Source organism: Microtus ochrogaster, chromosome 6 (assembly GCF_000317375.1).
Source record: "Microtus ochrogaster isolate Prairie Vole_2 chromosome 6, MicOch1.0, whole genome shotgun sequence".
NCBI classification, from domain to species: domain Eukaryota; kingdom Metazoa; phylum Chordata; class Mammalia; order Rodentia; family Cricetidae; genus Microtus; species Microtus ochrogaster.
Window position 1 is genome coordinate 58,645,964 of NC_022013.1, and position 20,995 is coordinate 58,666,958.

General features: G+C 50.4%; 1 protein-coding gene across 1 annotated transcript; it reads right to left on the reverse strand.

The window, feature by feature from the left end:
- Positions 1–5,946: 5,946 nt before the first annotated feature.
- On the reverse strand, positions 5,947–14,815 carry Rbp3 (retinol binding protein 3). The gene is made up of 4 exons (XM_005348626.2): positions 11,765–14,815; positions 9,757–9,947; positions 7,747–7,889; positions 5,947–6,269 (listed from the first exon to the last, which is right to left on the reverse strand). The coding sequence occupies exons 1-4, from the start codon at positions 14,813–14,815 to the stop codon at positions 5,947–5,949; spliced, it is 3,708 nt and encodes a 1,235-aa protein (XP_005348683.1).
- Between the last annotated feature and the right edge of the window lie 6,180 nt (positions 14,816–20,995).

Genomic DNA, 20,995 nt, shown 5'->3' on the forward strand with positions numbered 1-20,995 from the left:
AATGGATGAGTAATAAATGAATGATCTGCCTGACGCTGGCTTTGTTCCTGACAACTCTGGTGTTGGCACTGGGAGACAGGAGATGGCATCTGTCAAAGAGCATGTCCCCGCTTATTTCTGGCACAGTGGATTGACCCACGGTTTCTATGCCATCTCTTTGGAAGGGCGATGGTTCTGCCAAAAGGTGCAGATGATGCTTAGGATTGTTGCCAACACAAGCCGTTTGGCAGTCATTCAGATTTACAAGTTCAGGGATGTTCAGGAGCTCATGACTTAGGATTTGTTAGTGACACAGCTCCTCAGAGTGAGCACCCTGGGCTCCCAGGCTTCCTCAGAGTGAGCACGCTGGGCTCCCAGGCTTCCTCAGAGTGAGCACGCTGGACTCCCAGGCTTCCTCAGAGTGAGCACGCTGGACTCCCAGGCTTCCTCAGAGTGAGCACGCTGGACTCCCAGGCTTCTCTGGAAGTCAAGGTTCCTCTTGTGGCTTTCTCCTTCATGTCACTTTAAACTCTGACTTCCTAAGTTATCTCTTTCATAAAAAAATAGTCTGGATATTTTTCATTCCTCAAAATTCACATTCAAGTCCCAGCTCCCTGCTTTCTCTCCTACGTCATGGCTGAAAAGAACAACCTCTGACCTTGGAGGAGGTCCTCACATAAGACATTTCATCTGCTGACACCTGTCCCTCTTTTACGCTCTAAAACTGAGAGCCATAGATTCCTGTTGTTCATAACCGTTCAGTCTAGGGATTTTTTTTTTTAACAGCAGCCTGAACAGAGGGGGCAGCTGCTCCTATACACAGTTCACTTATTCCATTGTAGAGATGACTCAGTGGTCCACAGTTCTTGATCTTCCACAGGACCCAAGCTGGGTTCCCATCGCCAGCACTGAGCTGTCACAGGCCTGAAACTCCAGCTTCAGGGAATCTGACACCCTCTTGTGGCCTCAGGGGTGTGGGCACCCATGGAGCACAACCACTCCCACATCCGTAAATAACAAATAAGAGAATTCTTGGAAAAATTAAGGCTTCTAAGAAGTCCTTAGGGGCAAGGGCTTATGACTCAGCAGTAGGGTGTTTGCCTAGTATGTGTGAGACACAAGGCTCAGCTTGCAGCCACGCAAAAAGATAAAAAAGAAGAATTTGGAAATGACAGTGAAATAAGGCATTCTGAATTCAACTTACTAGACAAGGTCTTTACCCAGTCCCGATCCTGAGCATTCGTATCCTGAGCACTTAGAGCACTGAGTTTAGAGCACCATTGAGGTTTTCCTTGACTATCATCTTGGAAACAGCTCCAACCACTATGATGCCAGGTCCTCATTCTGAGCTTGTTACAGATTCCTGGATCTTTAGGTCAGGGATCTAAACGTAAGTGACTGTATATGGTTAGGAAAACGCATATAGGCGAAGGTGCCAGAGCGCAGGCATGGCGGTGGCACACCTTGGTCTTTGATCAAGAGCTTGGGTAGGTTTCCTGGGGGGAGCCTCCTCAGGTCCGACCTGGAATCGGATAAAAGAGAGAGCAGCATAACCGGGTGCCACTCCAACCCCTCGACACCTCGGTGGCAGCGAGTTCCCATGGGGCATGGCCTGGAATAGACTAAAAGAGAGAACAGCAAGCCAGGGATTAAATAAAGTAGTGGTCGACTAACTCAGCTGCTGTTTAGCACAGATGGGCAGATGAGTGCCTTCTTGGGGTGACTCAGAGGAGGGTTTCCCGGACGAGGACTGGGATCTTGATACCTTGCTTCCTTTCTGTGCATCCTGGCAATGCGAGTGACACGGGCAACGTGGCAGAGACCTGTTGATCCAAGTCAGTGTAGAGGATGAAAGAGCCGTCACCTGCTGCCCCCGAGTCTGAAAGACGTCTAGCTGCTGAGTGGGCTGGGGCTAGGCCCATCCCTTCTAACCTCACTCCTGGTCCTCCCCTTATGAGCTCTGGAAGAAGACAGGCTGCTCTGGAAGAAGACATGCTACTCAGGATGAAAGCGTGAAAAGCCCAATCAGCCCTTGCCTCCTTCATCCCCAGGGAAAAGATGGCGCCCCCTAGAAACATCCGTAAGCCATTTCTCCAGATATTTCCCTTATCCCCCGCCATTTTCACAATTTTCTTTTTACAAGCCTTGTTACAGGTTTAACGGTAATATACTTAATGAAATATAAATCCGCTAAGATAGCCCTTTCCTCCTTTAAGGAAGTTATTCTGTGATGTGATATGATTTAAGACACTTCTTAGGTGAGACTGTTTAGAGATCATTTGTATGAGGGATGTGAAGGAAAAGGAGGAGGTTTTAAATTTAGCTTTCCCTCTTTCATCCATGTTGTGTGTCCCAGGGCTGGGGGCAGGGAACCTCTCGGGTCTGGTCCCCTTGCTATTCTAAGATCCTGAGATTAAGAGACTATTTTCAGCACTAGCCAGCAAGGCAGAGCTGAGGTCCCTAAGCCAGGTGGCAGCAGCTTAGTCCCTTTGGAACCAGTAGGTGGTTAGATAAGTGTCCTCCTGTGGAGACCTGAGGGAGAACTTCCTGGCCCAGAAATGGGATTTAATATGCCTAGCTTCCTTTCCTTTCACGTGGTAATAGTGCTGGCCCTGGGCACAGTAAAGTAAAAGAAAGATCAGGGGCCTCTCTTCTGCTGTGTTGGCCTAGTCTCAAGATAGGGGTTCTGTGGGGATCTCCATATGCTCTTCTCCCCTTCCTTGTTGAATGGAGTGTGATCCCTGATGCGTTGACAGAGAACAACAGAAGTCCCTTAGGCATGTCTTGCCCCAGAACCAGTTTGGAGTCTAGGACTCTTACAATCCTCTAACCTTGCAGGCGATGGGAACACCTGGACTATTAGAACCAGCTGGACTCTCAGGGGCACGCCAGCACCCTGGACCAAGTTCATGGGGGTTGCCCTATCCCATTCTGCTTATAGTATTAAGCTCCTTCTCCATCTGGTCTGTAGGAAGGGACAGGTAAGTCTGACCCTTGAGAGGAATGCCCCTAGAGAACAAGGCCTTTCAGTAAGATCAACCCCTTACAGCCCATATATGAGGCAAAAGGCTGGACAGGAACCAAGCTGGGGCCTCAGTTCAAGAGAGAGAATGACAGATAGTACCAATAGTAGAGTAATGTCAGATATTAGCTCACCAGACTCTGGTGTCTGTGTGATCGAGGGGCCTGGGCAAGAGAGGGTGTCTGCCAAGAGGTCTGAGTGTCTGAAAGTAAGGTATGAGAGAGTCCAAGATGCTAAGTTGGGGACAGGAGTTGCCTTGGCTTGATGGACCCGAGAGTGTGCTGGTAATAAGTGCAGACATGAGTTTCTGGGACCTGTGTGTGTGTGTGTGTGTGTGTGTGTGTGTGTGTGTGTGTTGTTCCTTTTCTCTTTCATTCTATCCTTGTCTCCAGGTAGGTACCATGAGATGATCACATAAGGAAGACTGACTTGCTTTGCTATGCAGAGAACATTAGTGTCTTTTACCTTGTCTCCAGGTAGGTACCATGAGATGCTCACATAAGGAAGACTGACTTGCTTTGCTATGCAGAGAACATTAGTGTCTTTTAACTTCAAGTCCCCTTCCCAGGACCCAGATAACGGGATACTGGAAACATTGGAATCTTCAGGCAGAAAGATGCGGGTTGAGGTCCCACCCATCCCCTCACTGGTGGTGCCAGCCTGCTCTATTCTTTGAGAGGAAACAGCCTGGCTGATGGAGGCAGAGGGGGACCCTCTGGAAGGAGCCTGGATTGTATTCAGTCTCAGAAGAGTAGTCTGAGGGATCTGGCTGGAGAGTGGGTGGAAAAAAATCAGTGACGTCATCCCTGGAAGCTGCCTGCTGAGGATGCTGCTACTGTTGGTCTGCCCCTGCCCCCTGGGCATCTGGATGGATGCTGACGCCTCAACTCTCTGGTCACTTGTTCCAGATTTAATCTTCACCCCACGTCCCTCTAACCAACCAAGGTAGAACCAGCTCACTACCAGGGAGGTGGGCTCCCAAGGCAGCCACCGTTGAAACAGAAAAGTGATGGCATCTGACTTTGGCTAGGCTTCTGATTAACTGTAATTTCTCACAGATGTAGTATTTACCTCCCCTACTGAACACATGAGGGAACTGAGACCCGTAGAGTGAAGTAAGTCTCTTGGAATCACACAAGCAGGGGGAGAGACTGGACTGGTCTTTGCACTGAGGCAGGCTGACTCTAGTCTAGGACCATTGCCTTTGAGGGACTCTTCTCTAGGCAATGCAGTTGGGACTGAATCTCCCCAGAATGCAAACACTGGGTGGCCCGAAGGAGAGCAAGCCTACTGTGTGGCCTCAGGCAGGTTTCTGAGCTTCCTGCATCTCAGTGGCCTCCCTTTTGAAGGGTGGGGGTAATGGTTGCTCATGTGAAAGCTAAGAACCTTGATTATCCTCCCTGTGGAACATCCATGAGCTCCCTGCCATCTGCTGCCCCCAGAGTGCTTGGTCTCAGGCCTAAAATCTCCATCCGTAAATGCCTACAGTGCCAGACAAGGGAAGAAAAGAATGCACAGAGCAACACTGGTGCTGTGATTCCAGACGCACTCTCGTCTTTCGGGATGACTGCTCTCTGGGCATCGTGCTATACACTTATAAGGACCTAGAACAAAAACAAAGTGTTAAAAGGGAAGATAGAAACAGCACTGACAGGTCTCTCAGCAAGAATTTAATTTAGGTTATAACCTAAATTAGAGGAAGAAGCGAGAGAGGGAAGAGAGGAGCGGAAAGAGGAGGAAGGAGGGAGGGGATCCCTAAAATTTAAATGCCTAAGCACCATGGAGCACTCACACATTTACCTCATAAGGGAAGACAGAGGCCGTGTCATGAGATTACTAGCAAATCCCCCAGCTATGGCCCTGCTCTGATGTAGCCAGACAGGACCTGCACTGTTGCCATGCCCTGGATTGGAGAGAGTCTAGACAGCGTCAGTTCAAGCGTGTCCCTTGAAGTTTGGTTGCTGTACTCACAAATCTTTGCTGTTTGGTTGGGAGGTCAGGGTTCCATTATCTTCCGAAAGCTCTGCCACTTTATTAGAGCCTGGCCAGTTACAGCTTAACCTTCCCAGATGCCAGGGCTAAACAATACAGGTGTGTGGTCCAGTTTTTTTTAATTATATTATCTTTGAATTAGTTTACAAAGTAGGAGGAGCAAGTTGTATGAATCCCAGGGTACCAGCCAGAGGCTTTGCTCCCTGTGTCACCTCTGGGCCCTAGAGCTCTTCACTTTAGGTAGGGTGTCTGGGGGCTGCAGCTGGGGCAGTATAGACTTGCACCCTGTTATCCTGCCATTCAAATGTGATGACTGCAAACCCAAGACCACAGGGCAGATGAGAACAAAAGTGACAGTGTTTGGTGGGTCAAGACATAACCACAGGGTCGTGGGGGAGGGATGGGATACATAAAAAAGGTCTCTAGCCTCAGTAGCTATGAGCTGCAGGTGGCCTCTGAGTACCAGAAACACATAGATGTGCAACAGCCCCAAACTACACACCACAGTTGAAAGATCACACAGAAGCCATCTACTTGCCACCAGTGTTATTCTCCAATAGTCTCAAGAGGGTATTGTGGATACAGGAAGACAGGTAAATGACACAGATGGGCTCAGACTTAGGGTGGTTTGATTTGGGATCTTACTCTACCATAGGCTTGTTTGGGTATTAGAAGCATCTTGACTCAGTGATACTATCTATTAAGGAGGAACTTACAGAGGATAGTGCCGTCCCAAATTAAAGAATAGCTGAAACGTTGGAAAGTACTACCAGTGTCAAGCACTTCTTTCCTTGGCTTCTTGAAAAGATGGCTACTACAGAAGGCTACTCTCACATGCGCTTTACATCTGTGGCTCGTGATAGGCTCATGCTAGAGCCCCAGTAGTGACCCAGAGGACCTGCCATGGCAACTCCGGCCATGGGGACCCTTCTTGGGGACCCTCAGTTTCTGCTTCACACTCCCAGGGCCCTCTGGAGGGTCTCCTTGGCTCTCGTAAGGGCCACTTCTGAAGGAACAATCACATCAGGTGTCACACCCACCCCTTCCCACGAGCTGCCGTCCACGGCACCCACAGAGCGAGCTGTGGGGATAGTGATGTAGAGGTGGGTGTCATCCACGTGGTAGGTCTGTGGTGGTTGGCAGCCTCCACTGGTCACTTCACCAATGACCAATGCCCGGCCCAGCCTCTTCATGATGTAAGTGAATTCCTCAGCGGCACCAGCTGTCACACCACTCGTGAGGATGGCCACATTTTTCTTGGAGCCGTAGCGTTCCCCTGGAGGACAGAGGTCCTTTAGCATGGGAGCAAATCAACACCCTACCTTTTCTGCACTATCCAGATGAGACGAAGAGGACCACAGGGTTAGTCTTGCTCTTTTGTGTCACTATGTGGGCCACTGGCCTCAGGCTGCCTCTCTGATTCAGGCAAGAAAGGCTTGCCTTTTTCTGAGTTTCTGGCATGCAGCTGTGTCCTGAGGAATGGTACCCCCAACTCTAACCTGAGAGTCTCTTTGCTTTAGGCCCCCAGAAGAGCAACATTTATTACTTTATTGCTTGGCGCTTGTTTGAAACTTTTGAGTAGCTATGTTAACAAGTATAAAAGTAAACAAACAAAATCAACTTTAATCATGATTTGATTAGACAATATGTCAAAGATACATTTATTTAAAATGAAATCATTGCACCGAAGCACAGAGGTTCAGCTCTCTGCTTCTCCCTTCCCACTTCTCCTGTTAGGGCTTCCCCTATCCTTTCTCTCATTTCTGAAACAGGTTTTCTAAATCTGGTGTGGATGTTACAATGAAAATTCATCTCAATAAGGACCACTCACATTTAGGGTCTTAGTGGCAGAAGGTGGCTGATGGGTCCTGTATCGGATCCTCCCCTCCCAATATTCTAGAATCTTTAAATCTGAGGTTATCCTAACCTTCTGGTTTTGAATATCCGTTTAAATTTAGAATTCACCTGATTCTGACTGTTTTTCTCCTTCAGAGTTTTCAATATTATTGGATAAATCCTGGAAGCTATGGTGAAAAAACGCTTACGTAATGAGAAAGTGTAGAAATGAAACTGGCCAGGTACATCTCTGGTCAGAGGTATCCTATTGGCATCCCTTATGGCCTCTTGGGGGATGGGAATACAGGGTCCACATAGGGCCCTTGATTCTGCATGCTGGGCAGAGGGAGGGAGGACATTCACCAAGAAACATGACTTTGAGAGTCAGGGGTCTATGAAATCCAGGGGTGCTTCTGCTGCTTTGGATGTTCTTGGGCCCAGAGAAGTAAAGGAAGGCCTGTTAGAATGTGGACATTTCTCCAGACAGTTGCGATGAGCTGCTACCGAGCGTACAAACAAGACGAGCTCTAAAAACACCCATTTGATTAGCAAGGTGTGTGTGTGTGTGTGTGTGTGTGTGTGGTGTCCTGGTTCTGCATTTGTTCTACAGACTGCTAACACTACTGTCAAGAGTGGGGGACATGCAAGTGTCAAGCAAAGTAACTTTCGAATCTTGGCTCTTTCACTTGTCAGCTGAAGGATCCTAGACAAGACATTCAAGCCATCTAATGCCCACTTTTCTTCTCTAGACATGTGTTCTCAGATCCTGAAGGGTGTCCCGGTATTATGCCCAATGGACCAGAGCAGGGAGCTTATGATCTGTTATTGTTATTTTTATATACTCTCAAGTTATCTTTCTCTGTTTTTCCCAAGAAGGTTTTAGAATGAGAACACAGGGAGAAAAAGACTTCATTTACCTGTGAGCTGAGTGTGGGTCCAGAGTTCGCTGACAGAGTCGTTGGGTCGGCTGTAGATCTTGTCCAGCAGAGTGGGGGGTGACTCATCAAAGAAGTAGGAACACAGGGCTGAGATGGAGGAGGTGGGGCCGCCAATGTTGAACCTGAGAGAAGCAGAGACGAAGAGGGGTTGAGCGCACCGAGAGGTGCTCAGAGTCCCCTAGAGCTTGGGTCTTTTTCCTGTGCAGAAGGGTTCTAATTTTAGAACATCTCTGCCCTTTGTCCCTTGTTAATGTAGCTACTCAAGGGCAGCCTTCACAGTTCCATGGGTGGCAGGATCCAGGGGATTCCACAGAGCACGAGCCCCTTGAGACTAAAAGAGTCTGTGATCAATTACTTTCAGAAAATACTGGCCGGGTATGGCAGCTCACACTCTTAATTCCAGCACTTGAGAGGCAGAGGATGGTGAATCTCCACAAGTTCAAGGCTATCATGGTCTTCATAGTGAGTTCCAAGTCATGTGAGACTACACAGTGAGACTCTATCTCAAAACAACAATAGCAATAATAACAAAAGAAAGAATCAAAAAGAGTGAAAAGAAAATACTGAATTTGGAGCCTGCTCATGTATATTCGTGTATTAGAGGCTCTGACGAGTCCTGTAATTAGGAATTTGTTGCAATTGTTTTCCCACAGATCAGCCATGGACTTCTCTGCATCCATACTGTGTATGAATAGAACACAGAATCCATCAAGAGTAGCAACCCAAGTTACTAGTGACCTTTGATGTAGTAGTAAACTCAAGATTGTGGAAGTTCAGAGGGGTGAGTTGCACTCAACCTTGCATGACCCTTGCCTCTCTGGGGATGACAATGCATCAGGAGACTTTTCCAGGGGACAGCCAGGAGCCATCAGGGCCCTTGACCTTAGCATCTGATCCCCAACCCCAGGTCAGAATAGTCTAGGCCAAGGGTGTCTGCAGCTGGGCTTCCCCTTAAAAAAAGAGGAAGATATTTAATTAAAAAAAATGCTTGTCCTGGTGGTGGCTCTGGTATTCGTTAAGGTGTCTGAGGAAGAAAGTGACCAGCTAAGTTCCTGGTTGTATAGAAAACCTGGCTACAGAAAGTGATCTCGCAGGGAGGAGGCCAGTGATTCAGCGCCACCTAGTGACTATTTACAGGCATGCAAGAGCTGCAATTACAATAGGCGTAGGTGCTTAGGTGGGCAGCTGCTTGAGTCTTTCTCCAGCAGCAGAGAAGTGGAAAAGGTTCCCATGGGAGACAAGTAGCCTGATCTTTCTCATACTGGTGGGTGGTGCCTGGGACATACCCACCAATAGGCCTATGAGGCCTGAGCCTGGCCACTGCCCGAGCACTCTTCTGCTTGGAGGAGTGGGGGTGGTGATGATGGGGGTCTGTGGGAGGAACTCACCCCATAAAAAACTATTTTTGTTTCTTTCTCTTTTTTTTCAGAGGCAAAGGGAGGTGAGTGGGTGAAGATGTACAACAACCATTTTGTCATGCAAAGCTTTCTTGTTCATTCTCAAGTTGTCCTAGGGACCCTGGCTTTGTGGTGCCCAGGAGAAAGGCTGTCTTGGGAGTGATGCTGCAGACGTACAACCACAGTGGAGGGTTGACAATCAGGATTATAGATTATACAACTTCTCCACCCCCCAGAGCTACTGACACAGGGCCCGCATGGGGCCACGGATCAGCAGTTTTTATCTTTCTTATCCCTGCCCCTCTCATTTGATTTCTTTTGCCTGACAACAGATATGGGGTAACTCTTCATCTGAAATACACATTGAGATCACTGGGGAGCTTAAAAAATTACCAGTGTTGAGGTCCTTTCAGCTAATAAGATCTGAACCTCTGGACTAGCTGGCCAGATTCCTGGCAGGCTGGTGGCCTGGTTCCTTTCATCTCCTTGATTGTGTCATGGGGTCCCCCACGCCCTCTGCTTTGACCTGGAGCTCTGCCTGTCTTCAGCCAGTGCCATGGCTCAGCTTGGGATCACTGCCTCGTGCACTGACCTCATGTCGATGATCAGGGCGTCCGTGTGCACAATCTTTTTCCAGACGTGTTCCACCAGCAGCTCAGAGACCTGGGTAAGCAGCTCACAGTCCCCAAACATGTCAAACCTCAGGTAGCCAATGTTGTCCTCCAGCACGTTTGTGTGGAAAGAAAACTTGATCAGATCTTCGAAGGCTTCCGGGGAAGGGATCTGAAAGAGTGGAAGCCTCACTTAGATCAGGAGAACAGTAAAAGGCAGAGCCCGGGAGAGCGCTGCCACGGGCTACTGAGGAAATGGGAAAGAGTTAGTGGTGTCTGGGAGGGTAGCATTGGGCGATGGGCCTGGGATGGGAGCCATGTGTGACATCCTGCAGCGAATGCTCAGTCTACCAGTCCCTTAGCTGGTGTCTGGAGAGGTATGGTACTTCCAGCTTCACCAGACACCCCTTATGTCCCTGGGCCCATCTCCTCTGCTGAGACACGGGGAGAAGAAATTAGCAATCTTTCTCAGCGGCCTGGCCCTGGGACAGGACCTTCATAGTCCTCATTACATTTGACAGTCACCCTGTATAGTGACACGGTTATTCTCATCTTTCCAGGGCAATTCTGAAGCACAGACAAGGTGACTAACTTGTCTGAGACCCTCACAGACAGGAACAGGTGAAAAAAGAATCCACTCCAAATTCAATCCACTCTTTCACTCCACGACCCTGGCTGTGCTGGAAAAACAAAACAAATAAACAGGAAAAAAAAAACCCAGAACCCCCCCCCCAATATGGCTCTATTTGTTCTCCCCCAAATACTGTTGTAAATTGTAGGACTCAGTGACCTAGACAGAAGGCAAAGAGGTCTGTGTGGTCGCGACAGTGGCCCAGAACCCTTCCTTTCCTGTAGCTCTTGTCTGATTTCAGGCGATTGCCCTGCTGCCAGGCTCCCTGTGGAAACTTGAGTCTTATATCCTTGTCTCTCTGCCTCTAGGTGTTTCCATGTGGCAGAAGTCTATGTAGCCCTAGCATGCAAGAGTCCTGACCTCCCACTGTTGGAGGACAGATGCTGAGAGATCCCTTTCACCTGCAGAGGGCTGGTTCTAGGAGGCGTTCCCCACACTTGCCAGGTCCCAGCAGTATCTGCCATGCCCTTTCTTCCTCCTTGTCCTCTCCCTGTCCAGTGAGTAACTCCCAGCTAAGCTGTCTATGCCCTAGCCCTCCCCTCAGGCCAAAGCAAAGCCTTGCCTGTTCACTGACCTCACCGCAAAGCCACTGATGAGAGAGTGGGTGGAGAGGTGGTGGGAGAGCTCTTTGATGGAAGGCTTAGGTGACTGGGGGGGGGGGGGCTCTGTGAATCCCATGCAGTTTGGCCTTACCCGGGTCATTTCCCTTTCCACACCCTCCCAACTGCCACAATCTATTGCACCCATTGGTGCTCCCAGGTACTCTGGTGCTGACTTTCAAGTTTTCTGACTGCAGCCACCTTGCTCCAAACTCCCCATCAAGCCGGTCCTTGGAACAGACAAATATTCACACACCTTGCCTCAGGACGTGTACTGTGCATTGTCTGGAGAGAGGATGACAAGCGGACTCCACACACAGGCCTTTGGGATGTGCCTTAGCACCCAGCCACTCCAGAACCCGTGTCGCGTCTCTCCTCTAAGGACACAGTGCATCCAGGTAACGTAAACTTCATACTTTCAGGAAGGGAAAATCCCCTGTTGGAGCCTCAGACAACTTGCTGACTCCCTTTCCCAACACTGATAAACTCATGAGAACTCTTGTCTTCTACCTGGCTAACGTCAAAAGTCCTTCCACCCCAGCTTGTCACATTAGATGTGTTACATTCTGCAGGTTGTTCATGGACCAGGAGAGGAGAACAGACAGCACAGTGAAAGGAAGAAAGGACATGGCTAGTAAACACACAATCACAGAAGCCTGGAGCTACAGTCTTGAGTTGCGCATATAGGCACACACAGGCTGACAATGGGGACAACTCACTCCCAGGACTGGACCAGGCCAAGTCGTTCTTGTATCTTACCTGCATGGGTACAATTCCAGGAATGCGATCTTTGGCATCTTCTGGGATGTGTGCTGTCTTCAGGTGTGGGTCCCCAGAGAGCATTTGCAGGTCTGCTCCCAGCATCTCAGCTAAGGCCCCTTCTGAAGTCACCCTTGCATACCGGCTCTGCAGACGACTCAGTTTGGCAGCCATCTTGGCCCCCAACTCAGGGGAGGCATAGTTATCTGCCACTAGCTTCCCAGCTGTCTGCAGTACTGTGGGCACCTTGGCGCGCAGGGCTACTATATCCTGGGCTGTGGAAAGGGCCTCACTCATGGGCACAGTGATGTCGGGTTCCACACCAGCCAAGTCCCAGGCCTCGCCCGTGGTAGCACTCAGGGCCATCTGGGTAGGCATGGAGGCATATAAGGTGCTGTTGCCCACCTGGTAGATGCCCACAGAGAGTGCCCCTCCAGCTGTGGGCTCTCCGATGACTGTGGCCCGCTGTAGGTCCTGCATGGTATGAGCAAAGGCCTCGGCTGCAGACCCACTGGTGTGGCTCATGAGGATGTAGAGGTCCTTGTGGGGACCATAGCGTTTCCCGGCAACCAGTGGCAGGGTCCATATCTCTGTGACCCTAGATGTCGCCCTATCAAAAACAGAATAGAGGTGCCGGCGGGGTTCTGCTTCGAAAAAATAGGAGCAGAGCAGGGGCACTGCGGAAGAGTAGCTGCCAGGATTGTAGCGCAGGTCAACAACCAGAGCCGCTGTGTCCACAAGCCTCTGCCACACCAATCTTACTAGCTGAGGCCCGATGGCCTTCACCGTCTCGAGTTCAGCCATGGCATCAAAACGCAAATACCCCAGCTGACCCGGTAGCACGTCGGTTTTGAACAGGGCCTCGATGAGATAGGAGAGTTCCTCTGGGGAGGGAACAGCAGGGGGTGGCAGAGGTACCTCCTCGGCCACCAGCTCACCAGGGCTGTGGAACACCAGCAGACGATGGTCCTCGGATACCTCCTGCAGGTCAGCTGTGAGCTGCGAGGCCAGTGACTCCAAGTCCACAGCCGTGCGGTAGGCTCCTTGGGCCAGCTTGGAGCGTAGGAGAGCTCTGGCCTGCCCCGCGACCTCTGGCCTGGCATAGTGAGCCTCCAGCAGGCGACCCGTGCCTTCTACCAAGGTACCCAGGCTGCGATGGAAGTCCAGAACCTCCTGAGCTCTCTCTAAGGCCTCTTCAGCCAACACGATGGCATCCGGCACCACACCACCACCCAGCCAGGCCTCGCCGTGGTTGTCCATAAAGGTGAGCACAGGTACCGTGAGTGCCAGGCCGCCCTCCGGCGTGTCCAGCAGTGACACGGTGCAGGTGTGCAGCAGGCTCCCTGCTGTGATTTCACCTACCAGGGTGGCCCAACCCAGGGACTGCATTAGGAAGGCGAACTCCTCAGCAGCGGTAGCCGTCCTGTGACTGGTAAGCAGATACACCCCACGCTGGTGGCCGTATCGTTGGCCTAGCAGCTCTCTGTGGCTGAAGTGTTCCTGGGTGACATTGGTGCGGCGGTCATAGGTGGTGAAGAGGCGCATGGGGCCAGCCTCAGGGCCCTGGAAATAGGATAGCAGCAGAGGTACAGTAGAGGATGGCCCCCCAGGATTGTGGCGCAAATCCATGATGAGGTGCTCGGTGTCCTGCAGGGGTTCCCACACCTGGCGCAGCACATAAGGGCCCAGCACCCTCAGCGCAGATGTGTCCGCAAATCTGTCAAAGCGCAGGTAGCCCACGTTGCCCGGCAGCACGGATACCTGAAACACAGAGTCCACTAGGGCCCTCAAAGCAGCTTCTTCCTTGGGCACCTCAGGAGCGGCTTCTGGAGGGTCATTAGGCCCAGTCTCGGGCCTAGAGGAGCTTTCTCTGGGTCCAGTGACTCTCACCAGGAGCCTGGGATCCTCGGATACAGCCTGCAAGCCAGCATTGAGCTTTGTCACTAGGTCTTCCTCCGAGACCACAGCTGAGTAGTCCATGCTAGCCAGGCGGTGCAGCAGGCCCGGCACTCGGTCCACCAGTGTGTAATAATCCTGCAGGGCTTCCTGAAGCCGGAGCACCACTCCAGGGAGGGCACGGCGCAGGGTGAGGATGGCCAAGGCCTTTTCTAGGGCTTGCTCTGCTGGTATCCCCACGCAGGGCAGCACTCCACTGCCTTCCCACGTCTGGCCACCTCCTCCCAAGGGTCCCAGGGACCTGGACACGGGCAGTGTGAGGAAGAAGTTGGACTGGCCTATTCTCAGCTTCTGGAGGTCCAGGGCACCACCCTCCGTCCGCTCGCCCACCACGATGCCCCTCCGCATCTGCTTGAGGATATACGCGATGTCCTCAGCCACACCCCCAGTGCGTCCACTGGTGAGGACTACCACGTCTTTGTCAGCGCTGTATCTCTCCCCTAGGACCTTGGGCAGGGTCCAGATCTCGGTGGTGGTATTGGAGGGGCGATCATAGATGGTATCCACGTGCATGACGGTGTTCCCAGGGTGCAAGTAGGAGATGAAATAAGGGATCCCAGAGATGTGACCACCAGCACAGTCCCGGAGATCGAGCACCAAGGAGGAGGTGTTCATGAGCTGGCTCCACATATGGGTCACCAAGAACCCCCCCAGCTCACTCAGTACCTCCTGGCTGGGGAGGTCATCCACTCGTAGGTAACCCACGTTGCCCTCAAGGACCTCATGGTGGATGCTCTTCTGTAGCTGGGCCATTAGTTCTTCTCGGGTGAGGTTGGTGAGTGTCGGTGCTGGCTGGGGAGCCTCGAGGGTGCTGGGCTCATAGGAGATGAAGAGGCGTGGGTCATTCAAGGAACTCTGCACTCCGGCTGTCAGCACATGGGCCAGCATCTGAGGGTCTGAGATGCCCAGAATCTCACGACTCTTCATAGCCTGCTCAATGGCTGCTTGCATTCCCATCAGGTTCTCGGGGAAGCAGTAGTTATCCAAGAGGACCTTGGCCAGGTCCAGCACCAGGCTTGACTGGAACAGGTGCTGCATGGGGTCTGCCAGAACACAGAGCAGCATGGGCAAGACCAGGGCCCATTCTCTCATCATTGGGATCCCAGGAGCCCTGGCTCCTGAGTCAGAGCTCCCTTGACTGTGTACAAGACCGGGATCTGCTCTCACAGCTGCCTTTCTTCCTTGTCCTTCTTAGCAGGCAGACAGAAGGTCTGGGGCTCAACGTGGGAGTTAGATGTGAGGCTTCCAGCTCTGGTAAGCCTTTAATCCTGTCTAATTCAAGTGCGTGCACCAGGGCACTAGGAAGAAGAGGCCAGTGTGGTTTGACCCGGAAGGAACAAGGCATCTCATCTTGCTGAGCCATGTCTGCATAGAGTGACACAAATAATTGTGTTTATTTTGAGCTCCTGCCATGCGCTAGATCCTCCTGAGCTATGCTTTCCACACTCACAGTGTTTACTAAAGCCTTGCAAATGAGAGTTGTTAATCTATAAATAAATATCATTTTCCCACTACTGTGGGTGACCCACGGCTCTGGAATTAGGTAGATGTTGTTGGAGGTCTGGTTCTGTGGCTGTCTCTTCCCTAGATTAGGAAAGCATCTCATTTATTCATGAGACTATGTGAGTTATTGGGTAGATTAAATACAAAAGTTTTCACAAAGAATTGCAGTGTCTGGAAGTTACCAATGAGGGATCTATAACAAGTCTCATATATATATATATATTTTGTTGCCAGGGAGTTCAGTAGCTAATTGATCCCACCATTTTAGATGGGGACCGGTGAAAGGCGGTGAGAAGAGGCTAGGAAGGCCACCATTATCTCAGTGCCAAGGCTGAGTCTGGGACCATTGCTGGGCTCAGGAACTGAAGTGTGTCCTTATACCCTGCTTATATTTATCGGTACAACAGGTCTCCTCACAAATTTGCAACAAGATAAATGATGTGTCGGGATTTCCGTACCCGGTGTGACAGGTGAGAGGAACATGGCCTCAGTAGTTCCAGATCAGATCAGGTTAACTGTGAGATCTAGTGAGCATTGTTCTCTGTGTAAGTGAGGACTCCTGTTGGCGAAGGGTTCAGCTTCAGCCCAGTGCTTGCAATGAGAAGTGAGTGAGTGGTTCTTGGTGGCTCCAAGTCACACAGAGACTACAGGTCATTCTCATTCCTGTGGGAATACACCTGGGAGCCAGTCCCAGATGCGTTGCTATGCACCGCCTTTTCCTCATGAAAGGGCTATGCTATGGATTTTGCTTGTGACTTGTCCTGGATATCTAAGAACACCTGCCATGGAGCCCACACCTAGAACCCCTGCTTTGCCCAGCCAGCCTCTTAGTGGGCACATTCTCTCATTTAGCAGATAACCCTAGGTCAGATTGTAGGGGAGGGTGGGGGTGTACAGACAGGGAATAGCAGTTGGTGCTGCCACTTCCTATGCCCTCCTTCTGGCTTCTTGAATTGTGTCTAGGACACACTGGCTGGGCTCAGTGAACAGCAGATAGCCCCGTGGTGTCAGAGCCAGAGAAAGGGGTCTTTGGGATGAGGATGAGAGAGCTTACCCTGCAAGCTGGAAATCCACAAGACAGTTTCTGGAAATCGTTATCTGAAGATGTTTACCAAGTTGTTTACGAAGGCCAAAGAGGTCAGTTCGCTAAAACGAACATATTTTTAGCTCATTAGGATTTGTTTAATACCCAAGGGACATATGGTCTCATCACTCCCCTGTTTGCAGCCAATGGAATCAAGGAAGATTTACTGTCAGAATCAGACCAGGGTGGAAAGACACAGACCTCTCAGCAGGGAATGAGCCTTTGGGAAGCCACAACTCTAAGCATGCTGTCAGAGTTCCTCTGAGGGTGCGTATCTGTCACTGCTGGAGCCCAAGCTAAGCTCTGGACAGGGAGAAGCAGAGACTATCAGGAACAATGCTGTTCTGGGGGAAGCATGTACCGCAAAGACGCCCTCCAAGGATAGGAGGCAGAGGGTCCTCGTGTATACAAATGAACAGCTGCCCAGTGTGGACTGGAAAACCACCTACAACTCTTTCCACTGCCTGGGGGACATGATACCTTGGCTGGGAGACATGAAATCTGGATTAGGTTATAGGCAGAAGTACGTCTGTAGGAGAGCTATCTGTTAATACATTTGTCTGTTCACCACCCGACTGTCCATTATTTTAATGCCGGGGCCTTCTTGTCGGCCTTGCACCATGGCATCAAAATACCAGACACAGACAAGTTAAAAGAGGACAATCTTACATTGGTTCATGGTTACTGGCTCCATTGCCTTTAGGCTGGTGGCAGAACATGCTAGAAAAGGCTGCTCACCACAAGGTGGACAGGTATGAGGGAGAGAAGGGGGGTCAGGAAGAGGTAGAGAGAGGGAGGAGGAGAGGAAGAGGAAGGGAGGAGAGGGGAGGAGGGGGGGAGGGAAGAAGGGAGAAAGAGAGAGAGAGAGAGAGAGAGAGAGAGATTACTTGTAAAACAAAACAAAATTACTTACCTAAAACTTTCCTTTAGCGATCAGGAGCCACTTGGAAGTCCCCAAGTTGAGTCTGGTCAGTATTCGGTCACAGGAACAGAGAAATAAGGCAGATCCCCTTCCCAGGTACTTTCTTCAGGGCTGCCATGGTGTTCTCAAATCTTGCTTCTTCCCCGGAAGCATATGAGCTCACAGTTTCTTGGTTTGACCTGACTTTAGCTTTTCTTTCTTTCTTTTTTTTTTGATGACATCATAAAGAAACCAATTACCTACCATCTTGATTATTTCATTTAAAATGGGCAAGTGGCCTGGGGAGATGGCTCAGTGGATAAAATTCTTGCCCCGGAAGCATAAGGACTGGAGTTCTGACCCTCAGCACCTACACAAATGTCAGCTGGGCATGGTGGCTCACATGTAATCCCAGCTTGTAGGAGGCAGAGGCAGGGTCCCCAGAGCAGGCTAGCTAGCTAGGTTGGTCTAGTCCCTGAGCCTGGGTATAAGTGAGAGACCCTGCCTCAAGATAAGAGTGATGGACACCTGATACCAACCATTGGCTTCCACATGCATGAACAACCCTCCCCACAGGCATGCACACACACGAGAACATGAATACATTCACGTGCATACCACAAACACATAAAAGATGGGACGCTTATGAATGCTCCAAACCCCACATGGCATTTTTGATTATTATTTATTGTCCTTGCTTTATCAACGCTTTGACCCAAAACGTGACATAGACTAGAGGAGCCCCCGACCCCCTTCAAACCTGCACACCATTCAACCTATCAGCTATAGCAAAAGGGCTTCTACAGCTCCCGTCCAGAGGTTCCTATGTTAGGAATTATCAGGACTACAGGAAAATCAAGTCCAAAGGGATGCAGGTGAGAAGATGCTGCAGAGACTGACAGTGGGAACATTTTTCTGAGAGCCGGGATGTGTGGTAGTGGAACAAGTTTATTGTCTGACGAACAGTAATCTTATGAGCAGGATGAGTCCAAGGAAAGCTAAGGCCGGCACATGGCTGTCTGCAGCGATCACTTACAAAGCACAGCTTGCTATCCAAAGAGAAAGGGGTTCTAAACTTGGTGCTGTCCGACCCAGTGCAAATCACCTGAGGTGTCTCCTTGCTATTCTTGTTAAAGGTAAAGCTGGGGCCGTGCAAGGCAGAGAATGGCACGTCTTCCAGCTGTTTCCCATGGGGGTGCCATGTGGATACAACTGGCTGGTCTTTAAGAGATGGGTGGTTTCGCTGCCTATGACTCACAGATTGGAGAAACCCTGTGGTCTTCCTTAGTACATATTACGACAGAGATGACAGGGTCATCAGACTCCAGGGCAGGTATTCTGCAGCAAAGCACAGATTCTGTCTGCCTAGATTGATGAGGCCTGAAACCACTTCCAGAGATTTGTCTCTCTGTCCATGTGTCTGGCACATTTTCTCAGCATTCTTCAGCTCTCTCCCCTTGTTCCTGGCACAGAGGTAGAAGGTGACTTCTCTGTGAGCAGTGGAAGGACAGCAATCTCCTTCCATGGCTTCAGCATCTCTACAAACATTACAGTGACCCCTGTACCATATATAGAGGGTGCTTTAGGAGCTGTGTCCAATATAGCACTGCAGGTGGGTTAACCGACCATGTTAGTGACCAGAGAATAGCTGTATTATGTTTCAATCCGTGCCGGTGGGTGAGCAAGTTTTGATAAATTCCATGCGAAAATAACCCAGTGGCATGAAAGCCAGAGACCCATGGTGAGTCTCTCCTTGTGTGTCCTGTCTTTGTGTACTGGGCCACATCGGTTTGTACTGTGACACAGAGCATGTTGGTCCTCCAGAAGTGACCAAAGCAAGAGGCTTTGGTCTTACCTGAGGACTCATGACCATGAGGGACCCAAGCCAGGAGTCATGTCATCTCCCCATGCTGGGTCTTGGAACTGTGTAACAAATTGTCATGTGCCTGGCAATGGAGATGCTGAAGACCAGGATGTGTTTCTGGAAAGGGAAGTCCTTCATGGCTGCTGTGCAGACAGGATCTGAGATGCAAACACACACAGAGGAGCACCTGCCTAGTGTCCATTTTTTTATAATATCAAACTCAGACTTCATGGTTTTCTGTAAGGGACACCAGACCCAGATTTGTCTTCTGTGGAGGCCTTGGGTCCCCTGAGACAGGACTGACACTCTCCAGAGCTGGACCACCCAGTAGGCCAGAGTGGGTGGTACTAGAGCTTGGGGTCTCCCTCACAGGCGATGGCATATGGGTTGTGCAGCTAGAAATTGGGGGTGGGAATGGGCAAGACATTGGCCTACGGAAGGAGAGCGGGGGTGATCTTGAGAGTAGAGTTAGTCTGGAGAGATGGGCTTTGAGCATGGTAGACAGACATTGGCAGAGACACGCTTGGGCACTGGGTGGAGATAACCTAAGGTCTTCTGTCTCCTGGAGAGAGATGATCTGCTCTGATGTGTGTATCTGTGTGTGTTGGGGGGGAGAAAAAGTGGGGAAGCTAACTTCTAGCAAACTTCTGTCCACATAGTTGCTCATACCAGCATACATACACACAGACACACACAGACACAGACACACACACACACACACATACACACACACACACACACAAATACACACAAATGCGTTCGCTGACCCCATTGTGCAGATATCACACTCTTTTACCCTGTGGAGGCTCTATGTCCCTCCTGCCTGACTCCCGAACCCCAGGTAAAGTGGTGGAACATCTTCTAGGGGCTAATCAGGCAGGTGGGCAGGGCCGGGGAACTGGAGAGAGGCCTCAACTCTGACCTCACATTAAGGAAAGACACATACCAGACATTAGACTTGATTTCTAAGTATTTTTTTTTCCTTATGCACAGAGAACCATCACTAGGACCCAGAGAAGACATCACCACCCACCACCACCTGGAAATAACACTGCCTTGCCACACTGCCTGGCATGGCTCAGGAAGTTATCTTTTCTTCAACTCTACCAATAACACTTAATTGTGGTTTGTGTTAAAGACATTCATTGATTCCATGTAATTTAATGTAGTTCATTGTTTTAAATTATGTGGGAGCATCAATCAATGAGAGGAGTCCAGATCTTCCCCTCTGGGCCCTGCCTGGCCGAGGGCATAAGGCTCTTCCTCACCCCATCCAGTCCTATGAACCACCAGGAGAGTCAGGCGAGAGGCTGAGGCACAGGAATGGAAACACTGTCCTCCTTGGGGAACACAGTACTCAAGGAAGCTGGCAGCTGCGGGTAGAGTCAATGGCATTAGGTGAACAACAGGACTGTCTTCAGACGCCGGGACACCGCACCCAGTAAGGCTGGACCTCTCATCATTTGAATGCAGGTCACCAAGGAAAGCAAATAGGCAAGCTTCAAATAGTTAACCAATAGCAAGCACATTTGGTTCCAACAGATCCAAACTCTGCCTTGTCCTCTGTGGAGTCCCCAGGCAGGAGATGTTCCTGCCTGGGCAGTTGTCCAGAGTAGACCATTTCAGAGGCCCAAGTCATAGGCAGTCCCTCCAATGGTCACAGAATTGGAATAAAGGATTGCAAGTGATCTTACATGACCCCCGAAACACATGAGAACTGGCCTAAGTAGTGAAAGCAGCTCAGATTACCACGAGCGTCAGAGGGGAGGTCCTGAACGGCCTGTCCATTCTGTGCTTGCCTGGGGATATTTACTCAGGGGTGGGGTTTAGTCAGACATCACAGGGTGAGCATGGGCATGGAGCAAGCAGATCATACCGGGACACAGCAAGCGGTGGGTATGGACTTGGCTCAGCCCTGCCTGG